The following is a 13,274-nucleotide window of genomic DNA, read 5'->3' on the forward strand; positions in this document are numbered from 1 at the left end:
AACATCTTGGAGACCAAACCACTGATCCTCTACGTACGTCTTCATGTTGAGATCAGGGTTCTGTGGGGGCCACATCATGACTTCAAGGACTCCCTGCTCTTCCTTATGCGGATGATGGCTATCAATCAATCGCTGTATGTTTGGGTCATAGTCTCGCTGCAGGACAACATTTTGGAGCCTGGCACCTACCTGATGGAAGGCCTATTCTATACAGTGCATACAGTGTTACCTTACATGCATGATATAACAGAAGAGAAGGCTCTCAAGAAAAAGGATTTATTTTAGACAAGTAGAACCTGTATCTATATACAGATAAAATTATTAAAAAAAAAACAAAAACAAAAAAAAAAACAACACATTGGAAAAAAAAAAAATCGGAACTCCTGAATGGCAGCTGCGTTCCAATCTGCTCTGGTGACTTTAGTTAAAGATGATTCTCAGATGTCCTTGATAACCTCTTCCAGCTCTTCCTTGCAGTACATGTGAAACTTTTTCCCAGGTTCTATCGTGGCCAGCTGAAGAGGGGGGGAAGAAACACACAGGGGTAAAGACAGTGGTGGGTGGAAGGTAAAGAGCAGCAGGAGATGAACTGAGCAGCTGCTGCGAGTGTGATTGATGTCAACAAAGAATCTGCCACTGCAATCGCCCAAATATAGCAAGCGGCAACCAGAATAGCTCATAGGATAGCCCCCCTTCCATCCACACAGCAGCTGAGAAAGCTAAAGCAACCTGTGCCCACTTCCTGCACACAGGGGTAAACATAGACAACATCTCCCGCACACAAATCTTTATAACACATATAACATAGTTCTTTACGACACAAACGGCTGTTTTCAATTAAATCAGTGGCCGTTCTTGGCATAAGGCAATTATTTGCACTGAAGTCAATGCAAACGGCCATTGCTTTCACGCAATGCATTGAACAATGGCCGTAACAATGGGTAAGTTCATTATATTTTGGCAAGAAAACCCTACCTCGATGTTTGTTGCGTTCAGCTTCTCTTCCATCACCTGCTTTAAGATTGTGAGAGACGATTTGATGGCTTCTTTCAGCGTCATTGACTTGAAAAAATAAAAAAAAAATTATAATAATAATATAAAAGTTGACGTTTCAAGTACACCTGGTTTCCACAATCCCACTTCTTCATATTACAGGAAACCTTTCTAATATAAGGAGGATGGGATTTCTTGAAATGTTATCCACACACCGGACAAAACAGTGTCTGGTTTTATTGATAATGTTTGAGAAACTTGTAGCTGCCCGAGAAAAAGATCACACATTGATAGATCCGGGCCAATGCATGTTTGGTATCCCGGGCCAATGCGTGTATGTATGGTAGCCCGGGCCAATGCGTGTATGTATGGTAGCCCGGGCCAATGCGTGTATGTATGGTAGCCCGGGCCAATGCGTGTATGTATAGTAGCCCGGGCCAATGCGTGTATGTATAGTAGCCCGGGCCAATGCGTGTATGTATAGTAGCCCGGGCCAATGCGTGTATGTATAGTAGCCCGGGCCAATGCGTGTATGTATAGTAGCCCGGGCCAATGCGTGTATGTATAGTAGCCCGGGCCAATGCGTGTATGTATAGTAGCCCGGGCCAATGCGTGTATGTATAGTAGCCCGGGCCAATGCGTGTATGTATAGTAGCCCGGGCCAATGCGTATATGTATAGTAGCCCGGGCCAATGCGTGTATGTATAGTAGCCCGGGCCAATGCGTGTATGTATAGTAGCCCGGGCCAATGCGTGTATGTATAGTAGCCCGGGCCAATGCGTGTATGTATAGTAGCCCGGGCCAATGCGTGTATGTATAGTAGCCCGGGCCAATGCGTGTATGTATAGTAGCCCGGGCCAATGCGTGTATGTATAGTAGCCCGGGCCAATGCGTGCATGGTAGCCCGGGCCAATGCGTGTATGTATAGTAGCCCGGGCCAATGCGTGCATGGTAGCCCGGGCCAATGCGTGTATGTATAGTAGCCCAGGCCAATGCGTGCATGGTATCCCAGGCCAATGCGTGTATGTATGGTAGCCCGGGCCAATGCGTGTATGTATAGTAGCCCGGGCCAATGCGTTTATGTATAGTAGCCCGGGCCAATGCGTTTATGTATAGTAGCCTGGGCCAATGCGTTTATGTATAGTAGCCCAGGCCAATGCGTGTATGTATGGTATCCCAGGCGTCTCTATATTGAATAATCTCCCTATAGACTTTAACCCTTTGCTGCCAGAAGCTTTAGAAGATCTTGCACCTCCATTAGCCTGGACTATTCTCACACTTCTGACATGTACAGATAAAACTGAAATGATAACATTAACCCCTTCACATTCAGCAGGAACATATATAAACTCTCTGTGGCCATGAAGGTTTTAATGTGTGCGACGCTGCTTTAATGCGATCGGAGCCAAGGTCAAGCAGCTGGCTGTCATTAACCCCTAAATCACAACAATGCATAGCGATAAAGTGTAAAAAGTAGTTTAAAAATATTTTTTTTAAAAAAATACCTTAGAAAATAAACCCTCAATAAAAGTTCTAATTAAATTACCTGCTTTTCCATAAAAAAAAAAATAAAATAAAATAAATGAGCAAACATATTGTATAATGTAGCATGCAGAATTATCCAATGTATTAAAAGATAACAGTACTGTTCTTGCACAGGGAATGGCAAAAACGAAAGAGTTAAAACACACCAGGATTGCTGATTTTTTAAAATATTATTTTAGAGAAAAAAAAAGCGGTCAGAATTTTTCTTTTACACCAAAATGATACCAGTAAAAACTAGAGATCTTGGCACAAAAATGACCCCAGTCAGCCCTGTAGGTGGAAAAATAGGCGTTACATTTCTTAGAAGGTGTGTATCAGTGACCTTCAGTCATGAAGGGGTTATAGAATCGTTATAACCCCCTCCCATAAACATATATAGATACCTTGTACATTACTAAGATGCCATAACTGATAACAGAGTAAAAGTGTAACACAAGCAGAAAGAACAACGTGCGCACAATCCATACTTATCACTTATATCTTATGTACATGCACATATCTTCATAAAACCACCCAAACTGGACCAAAAAAAACATGTTTTCAAGCAAGAAATGTAAAGTTACAACCTATGGTGGTTGGTGGCACCAGATGAAGAATAATAGCTGGTACGCAATAATATAATAAGTTAAACATGAAGACAGGGAGGACTCGGAATTTATGTACTTCTTTTTGAAAAATAAAGAAATCTTTTCAAAATAAAAAAGCTACAACCTTCAAAATGCACAGATAAGATAAGGACATCCATGTCCACCTTCATAGAACTTTGTGGTAAAAATGAATAAAACGCTTGTCCCTTAAACTCACTACAAAAAAAAAGTTAACATGTAAAAACATTGTTAACCGGCTGGGGGGTGGAGATCCCGTCTGCTTACCAGGCCAAGGCTCAGCATCGTACTGACACTGATCCCGGCTCGACAATTGATGTAGGAGGTGTGTAGCTGACCAGACTAATACAGCAATGATCTAATCGATCAGTGTTGTATTACGTATATTGCAGTGATCTCTATGGGAGATCACTGCAGTAATAATAAAAGCCCCCAAGGGGGACTAAAAGTTAAAGTGTGCAGTGTGTAAGAAGAAAAAAAAAAGTTTATTAAGTTTGATTAACACCCCCTTTTCCCATTTAATTAATAAAAATAAATAAACATACGTGGGCGTCATCACAGGAGCTATTAATTTATTTAATTCTCACCAAAGTACAAAATTGCGGATTTTTTGTCACATCAAATCCAGAAAAATTGTAATAAAAAGTGATCAAAAAGTCGCATATACACAAGGTACCAATAGAAAGTGCAGATCATAGTGCAACAAATGACCCCTCACACAGCCCCGTAGATCAAAGGATAACAGGGTTATAAGGAGGTAATAGAGACATTTTTAACACATTTAGTTTTTTTTTTTTTTTTTTTTAAAGGTTTTAACTTTTTAAAAGCCGGCAGATAAAATACAAGTTATATAAATACCATGTCATTGTAACCGTCCTGAAAGGGTTAAAATCATAGATGGAGGTTTTTATATACACATAGATGCCAAGTTCTTCTATATACTGTGGTCTCCGTTTCAGCATTTTTTAGTGCACGGTCGGTCAGAAATGCATTACAAACATTTGCTGCTCACCAGACAGACTAATAAGCTGCCAAATGTATTAAAGAAGAAGTCCAGCAAAAAAAAACAAAAAAACAGTGCGAGCAGGGGGGAGAGGGAACATAATAAAGAATCTAACCATAAACCCCCTCCCCCCATCCCCGCAGCTCTGCGTCACCACCTTATTCTCACCCTCCGGCCTCCAGTCTAGTCACGACCCGGCGGGAAGTGTCCGCTCAGCCTGTCAGTAACTGCAATGGTATCCTGCCCCAGTCACTGACTGGCTGAGCAGGTATTTCTGAGCCAGGAGGCCGGCAGGGGCCATGAGTGGTGGCATCCCATAATAAAAATTTAAAATCACACCTTTTTATTTTTTAAATAAAAGAAAATGGGGGAAGAAAAAAAAAAAAAAAAAAAAAACACACACACACACACAATAAAACGTATTTGTTATCGTTACATGCAGAATCATCCAAACTAAACACACCAAAGGGCAAAATTAGTGATTTTTTTTTACATGACATCCGGAAAAAAAGCAACAAAATAAAAAGTGAGGTAGCAATACAGATTGTAGTGCAAAAAATTGACGCCTCACACAGCCCCATGGACCAAAAAATAAGGACGTTATAAAGATGGGAATAGAGCAATTTTAAGCACAAGTTTTCATTTTTTTTAAAAATAAAAGTTGTATATGGTTGTAATCATACTAACTTGCGGAGGAACACAGATAACATGTCATGTTTTACCACAGAGGGAATTGTGTAAAGAAGAAGACGGGGGTCCCCCCCACACACACATAATTTAGAAAATAGCTTTGTGCAGTGAAATAACTTATTGGTTTTGCTGTATATATTTTAGAAAAAAGATTACAATTGGTGTCACAAAAAAAAATAAGTGCACATATGGGTCTATAGGTGAAAGAAATGCACGCGCTATGGCCTTTTAAAACACAAGGAGGGGAAAAAAAAGTGCAAAAATGTAAACTAGCTCTGTCCCTAAGGGGTTAAGAAAAAAAAAACTATTTTTGAAAAGTACTAAAAATAAGACTTGTTTTAATACCGTCTGGCGCTATGTCGTACAGTTATGCTGTGGTGCTGGTAAGAAGGTATGAAGAGGGGTCATGTCGTAACCCTCCCCTATACTGGACGGCCCCTGTCTGCTATAGGCAGCCAGGGGCTGCAGCTATTAGCCAATGCGGGCCGATCGCCGCGCCAGCTAATTAACCATTTAAATGCAGCTGTCAAACTGAGAGCTGTATTTGCATGTTGAAAGAACCCCTCACTTGCTGGTCTAGTGGATGGATCGCCCCTGCAATGCGATCACAGAGGGGCGATCCGAGCTTCTGGACAGGGCTCTGCACAGCAACAACACTGAAACAGGTTCAGCACTCAATTATTAGGCCCCTGTTTAGTAAATAAATAAAAAAATTATATATATATATAAATAAAAATAAAACATACTTGCTATCCCTGCATGCGGAATCGCCCGGACTATTAAATTATGGCATTCCTGATCTTGCACAGTAAACGGCATAAGTGCAAAAAAAAATGGCAAAGTGCAAACTGATTTTTGGTCACATCAAACCCAGAAAAAAGAAAATTGCATAAAAAATGATCAAAAAAATGCATATACACAAGCAAGATAGCGAAAGTACAGATCATTACGCCTCACACAGCCCCATAGACCAAAGGATAAAAGCGTTATAAGGAGGGGAATAGAGCGATTGTAAACACATTCAGTTTTTTTATTTGTATTTTTTTAAATAAAAAGGGAACATAGATAATGTGTCAATTTTACTATACGGAGGACGGTTCAAACATGAAACCCCCCTGAAATTTTAAAAATAGCTTTTTTTCAATTTCACCTCCTAAATAATTTTTTCAATTTTGCAACATATTTTATGAAAAAATGAAGCTTATCATTACAAAGTACAATTGGTGTTGCAAAAAATAAGGGAGGGGGGGGGGGCTGTAAGCAGCAGTATAGATAGACGGATAGAAAAAAACAAAAATTATAGGAAGGAGCACTAGACTATAACCAAAGTAGAATATAAAGGAGTGCATGTCTCACCGGACCGGTCCCAGGACCTTTTTTTAGATAGAGAGAGAGACCCCTTTTGCCCCCTATGCATGCGAATGGGGAAGTCAGTTCCTGTCTAATGATAACATGAAGGGGTTATTTGTCTGGACTTAAGACACCCCCCTTTCAAATTGGCCAAATTTATTTCATTCATTTATTTTTTCAATCAGTTTTGCCCCACCAATTATTTACAGATGGAAGGGGGTAGTTACAGCTAGTTAGGCAAGTAGGAAAAAATTAGAAGTGGAGTGAAAGGGTTAAGAGGTGCACACCTGCTAATAAATCTGCCCCATGCATCTCTGACTATAATGTACACCAGCTGGCATAGATTTTAGCTAAGACTGGCGCTAACACAGGCCACACCCCCTTCCCATAAGAACCTGCCCACTGTACACTAAGCCCACCCAGATGTCAGCACTGTGGGAAAAAGTAAACAGTCAACTCTAAAAAACAAACAAATGCCTGCCTTGTTATATATGTTGTGAGGGATATATATATATATATATATATATATATATATATATATATATATATATATATATATATATATATATATATATATATATATATATATATATAGTGTGGGTTATATATATATATATATATATATATATGGTGTGGGTTATATATATGTGGTGTGGTGGGTTATATATATATATATATATATGTGGTGTGGTGGGTTATATATATATGTGGTGTGGGATATATATATATATATATATATATATATATATATATATATATATATATATATATATATGTGGTGTGGTGGGTTATATATATATATATATATATGTGGTGTGGTGGGTTATATATATATATGGTGTGGGTTTTCTACCAAGCTTTACTCACCTTATGATAGACCTCCTGCAGAGAACTCTGGGCCCCTTCAGACGCAGAGCCAATGGCACGAGCGTCACACTGTACAAAAGTCCCGGAAGGATCCATGTGAAACCTGCAAAACATGAGAACAACATGGCAACAAGTACAGAAAGCCGACAAGTAAGAGATTTCACCCATCTGGGACACAAATCCACTGCATATGGCGGATGTGTCCCCACCTCTGATCTGGGACTCCCCAACACCCCCCTAGCCAGTTACTGCTGCTGGATGTGGTCAGACAGCCAAAAACAGCAGAATCTGGCAGGTTACGCAATTTATTTAAAGTGTACCTGTCCTGTAAATGTCATTTATTAGAAATCAATAAGTATCAATAGTACAAGTGATTATAAGAAACTCTGTAATAGGTTTTATTAAGCAAAAGGGTTTATTTCTGTAGTCAGAAAGCTGCTTTCCTACCCCCCCCCCCCCCTACAGAAGAAGCAGGATTTATGTGTCCATTATAGTCTATTGGGGGGGGGGGGAGTGGCCAAGGGGATGAGTGAGTACAGAGAGGAAAAAAGGCAGCCCTGCACAGCACATCATCCTGCAATCTTCTCTCACCCAGATAAGCAGTGACCTTTCTGACCCAAGAATACAGCTTTTATGTGCCTCGACAAGTCTCCGAACTGCACGGCTGCTTGTCTAGTCTGCTTTTTTTCCCAAGACAGTAGCTGTACTTTTTCTAATCCTGCATAACCCCTTTAATGGGTGTTGTGAGCCTCATTAAGCAAATGTAACTCCCTGGCATGAGGCTGGAGGGGGGCGGAGAGCCCCTGATCTGGAGACCCTGAGGATATGCCATAAGTGTCCCAGATGGGTAAACCCCTTTAAGCAAACTGGAAATCTTAGTTCACTCTGCATTCTACAGTCCAAAATACTATATTTTCTGTCATTCAACAAAAATATGTCGTACACTAAAACCTCATAGGCCGGAATTCATCTTAATTAGGCCAGAATTAATGCAAATCCTCACTCTAAAAACTAATTTAATTTCTAATCATTTGTTATAAGGAAAATAAAATAAATGTTCAGTGGTGCAGATCTGTTCTACATGCATCAATCCCATCAGACATCTACAGTAATATACCATATGTAACACTATATATATACTGTTTATGTCATACACCACATATACTGTATATACCATGTACACAACTTGTAATACCATATGTACTATGATCTACAGGCATCAATCCTATAAGACGTCTACAGTAATATACCAGGTGTAACACCATATATACAGTAATATACCATGTGTAACACTATATATACTGTATATGCCGTATACACCATGTGTAACACCATATATACAGTAATATACCAGGTGTAACACCATATATGCAGTAATATACCATGTGTAACACTATATATGCAGTAATATACCATGTGTAACACTATATATATACTGTTTATGTCATACACCACATATACTGTATATACCATGTACACAACTTGTAATACCATATGTACTATGTTCTACAGGCATCAATCCTATAAGACGTCTACAGTAATATACCAGGTGTAACACCATATATGCAGTAATATACCAGGTGTAACACCATATATGCAGTAATATACCAGGTGTAACACCATATATGCAGTAATATACCAGGTGTAACACCATATATACAGTAATATACCAGGTGTAACACCATAGATACAGTAATATACCATGTGTAACACCATATATACAGTAATATACCAGGTGTAACACCATATATACCGTATACACCACATGTATATACCATGTGTAACACCATATATACCGTATACACCACATGTATATACCATGTCTAACACCATATATACCGTATACACCACATGTATATACTATGTGTAATATCATATAGACTGTATACACCACATGTATATACTATGTGTAACACCATATATACTGTATATACCGTATACACCACATATACTGTATATACCCTATAAACAACATGTAATCCCATAAATACCCTATGTAATACCATATGTACTATGTGGAAAACCATCTGTAGCATATACACCATATATAATACATGCATAGGACACTTACAGCTGAGGCCCCTTCTCATCTGCTCCACCAAACAGTAAAGCTACTCCAAAGGGTCGACTCTAAGGAAAAGAATAGAGATTTACACCTAGGTCTCCAGATGAGGCAGCTGAGAGGTGTAGCGTTGTACACAGCACTTACCATTGCTCCGGGATCAGCGTCTTCTTCTCCAAACTGCAATGCCAGGTTAGACACAGCCTGGGTGACACTCTCTACAGTCATCGTCTCATTGTACGTAAACCAGTGATTCTATAGGACAAGACGGAAAAGGTCAGAAAGATGGTAACAGAACATATATCCAGGACTGGGACAAGGACTCGGCTATTCTCCTACCTGGGTTTCCACTCGAGCTTTATCAATCAAAGTCTTTGCATCGGCAATCAGTCCGCTCATAGCGCAACCTGATGGAAATAAGTGTAGGCAATAAGGGTCAAAGGGAAACCATAGCAAACTATAGAAGAACCACAAAATGTGTCCAAAGACCCAGCACAGTATGCACACAGGCTATACCGTCCATACAGGACATGCACACAGGCTATACCGTCCATACAGGACATGCACACAGGCTATACCGTCCATACAGGACATGCACACAGGCTATACCGTCCATACAGGACATGCACACAGGCTATACCGTCCATACAGGACATGCACACAGGCTATACCGTCCATACAGGACATGCACACAGGCTATACCGTCCATACAGGACATGCACACAGGCTATACCGTCCATACAGGACATGCACACAGGCTATACCGTCCATACAGGACATGCACACAGGCTATACCGTCCATACAGGACATGCACACAGGCTATACCGTCCATACAGGACATGCACACAGGCTATACCGTCCATACAGGACATGCACACAGGCTATACCGTCCATACAGGACATGCACACAGGCTATACCGTCCATACAGGACATGCACACAGGCTATACCGTCCATACAGGACATGCACACAGGCTATACCGTCCATACAGGACATGCACACAGGCTATACCGTCCATACAGGACATGCACACAGGCTATACCGTCCATACAGGACATGCACACAGGCTATACCGTCCATACAGGACATGCACACAGGCTATACCGTCCATACAGGACATGCACACAGGCTATACCGTCCATACAGGACATGCACACAGGCTATACCGTCCATACAGGACATGCACACAGGCTATACCGTCCATACAGGACATGCACACAGGCTATACCGTCCATACAGGACATGCACACAGGCTATACCGTCCATACAGGACATGCACACAGGCTATACCGTCCATACAGGACATGCACACAGGCTATACCGTCCATACAGGACATGCACACAGGCTATACCGTCCATACAGGACATGCACACAGGCTATACCGTCCATACAGGACATGCACACAGGCTATACCGTCCATACAGGACATGCACACAGGCTATACCGTCCATACAGGACATGCACACAGGCTATACCGTCCATACAGGATATACTGTCTATACAGGACATGCATATAGGATATACCGTCCATACAGGCTATACCGTCCATACAGGACATGCACACAGGCTATACCGTCCATACAGGACATGCATATAGGCTATACCGTCCATACAGGATATACTGTCTATACAGGACATGCATATAGGATATACCGTCCATACAGGATATACCGTCCATACAGGACATGCACACAGGCTATACCGTCCATACAGGACATGCATATAGGATATACCGTCCGTACATGATATACTGTCTATACAGGACATGCATATAGGATATACCGTCCGTACAGGATATACTAAGCTTTTCTCAAGTACTTGTTTTTTCTGTGTATGCAAATGGAAAAATAAAGTAATATTTTTTGATATTGAAGAGACTGTCTTCAAATTGCTACTTTTTTGGATTGGAAACTGGTTATAAGCCGACCCTGTGGAGGACTGTGCGTCTAATAGGAGGTACCTCCGCTTCCACAAGGACTGGATATACTGTACCTAGAGGATATGTATATATCCGTGCTACCAGTTTCCCATTGCCAATCACACGAGCAGTACATACTTACCCTCCGCTCTGTGATTCTGCATGTTCATGAAATACCATTTATATTCCTGGGCAGAGAGTGTGACACTGTCAGCTCCCAGCCTGAAGCTACAGCATTGGATGAAGAGCAGAGTGGGTGCAGACAGTGTCATAGACATCTCTGTCACTGAGACACTGTCAGCACAGGAAGAAAGATTGTTTTTGTTGAACACACCGGATCACAGTGCAGTGCGGATGGTAAGTATGTACTGCTCATGTGATCAGCAATGGGAAGCTGGGAGCACAGATATATACACATGTCCTCTATGTACAGTATATCCTATATACATATCACCTATATACAGTATATCCTCTATGTATATCCTATATGTACATCTCCTCTATGTACAGTATATCCTATATGCATATCCTCTATGTACAGTATATTCGATATGTACAGTATAGCCCATATGCATATCCTCTATGTACAGTATATCCTCTATGTACAGTATATCCTATATGTACATTCTATATGTATATCCTATATGTACAGTATATCCTCTGTATATCCTCTATGTACAGTATATCCTCTATGTATATCCTATATATACAGTATATCCTATATGCATATCCTCTATGTACAGTATATTCGATATGTACAGTATAGCCTATATGCATATCCTCTATGTACAGTATAGCCTATATGTATATCCTCTATGTACAGTATAGCCTATATGCATATCCTCTATGTACAGTATATCCTCTATGTACAGTATATCCTATATGCATATCCCATATGTACAATATATCCTCTATGTACAGTATATCCTATATGTACATTCTATATGTATATCCTATATGTACAGTATATCCTATATGTACAGTATATCCTCTGTATATCCTCTATGTACAGTATATCCTCTATGTATATCCTATATGTACAGTATATCCTATATGTATATCCTATATGTACAGTATATCCTATATGTACAGTATATCCTATATGTACAGTATATCCTATATGTATATCCTATATGTACAGTATATCCTATATGTACAGCATATCCTCTATGTATATCCTATATGTACAGTATATCCTCTATGTATATCCTATATGTACAGTATATCCTCTATGTATATCCATGCTGTCAGTTTCCCTTCATAATGTCATCCATGAATGAGTTGTGAATGTGGCCAAGCTATGATATAAGCTGCCCTTACCCCACCAGTCCCAATGATTAGCCAGACAGGCAAGAGAAAACCAGGGGGTGATAACCGGCAGGGACCGGGCACTATTATAATAAGAAGGGAAAACTAGACCCCCCTGCCTGGTGCCACCCCCAGAAGGCAGTATACTCAGGTGGGCAGCTAGATGCAGGGGTCGGCGTGGCATTCTTCTGTATGTGATTAACAACATCACCAATTACCTATATGGGCATCTATTTCTACAATCTTCTCAATGCTGCTGGGCTCCATCAGAGGGGAGGTGATCCTCTTCTCCACAGCGAGACATACTCCTTCCGATGTCTGGATCCCGATGGCTGTGGAGCCCAGCTACAGGATACAAAGCATACTCAGAATCACACATCTAATACCCAGAATGCCTTTCATTCATTCTGTCATTACATTGTATAGCTCCGCAGCACCAGAACCGGTCACCTCTTCCTAATGGAACAGGTCTCCACTGAGCTCGGGTGTCATCTGCAAGGAGCAGAATTAAAGGGGATGAATCTCACCTGCTGATATGTCCCTATTGCACAGGAGACGCTGAGGAGGAGGGTATGTCTCTTACCTCCCTCCTCGGTGTGGTTCCGGTGCAGTGGTGAGACTGTTTGCCCCCATAGCACCGATCCAGGCATCCCGCTCCATTCATCATTAGAAAGTGGCGGGCAGTGCGCCTATTAGTCTCACCGGACCGCGGAGCACACGGCTACCTGCACCAGAACGGAGCCCAACAGGGACATATCAGCAGGTTAGATCTGTGTCACCTGCTGATAGTTCCCCTTAACACCTAAGGACAGCGTCAATTTTCAATTTTGCTTTTCGTTTTTTCCTCCTCGCCTTCTGAGAGCCATGACTTTTATTTTTCCACCTACACGGCCATGTGAGGTTTTTTCCAGAACAGGTGACTTTGTAATGG

General features: G+C 40.9%; 1 protein-coding gene across 1 annotated transcript in view; it reads right to left on the reverse strand.

The window, feature by feature from the left end:
• Positions 1–262: 262 nt before the first annotated feature.
• PSMA5 (proteasome 20S subunit alpha 5) overlaps positions 263–13,274 on the reverse strand; it is a 16,275-nt gene continuing 3,263 nt past the window's right edge. The window contains exons 3-9 of the mRNA XM_069945436.1: positions 12,562–12,688; positions 9,455–9,522; positions 9,263–9,370; positions 9,125–9,183; positions 7,054–7,156; positions 976–1,062; positions 263–515 (exon numbers count right to left, since the gene is read on the reverse strand). Of these exons, the coding sequence (XP_069801537.1) occupies positions 438–515; positions 976–1,062; positions 7,054–7,156; positions 9,125–9,183; positions 9,263–9,370; positions 9,455–9,522; positions 12,562–12,688 (630 nt within the window). The 3' untranslated portion in view covers positions 263–437. The remainder of the gene's footprint in view (positions 516–975; positions 1,063–7,053; positions 7,157–9,124; positions 9,184–9,262; positions 9,371–9,454; positions 9,523–12,561; positions 12,689–13,274) is intronic.

Source organism: Dendropsophus ebraccatus, chromosome 11 (genome assembly GCF_027789765.1).
Source record: "Dendropsophus ebraccatus isolate aDenEbr1 chromosome 11, aDenEbr1.pat, whole genome shotgun sequence".
Lineage (NCBI taxonomy): Eukaryota > Metazoa > Chordata > Amphibia > Anura > Hylidae > Dendropsophus > Dendropsophus ebraccatus.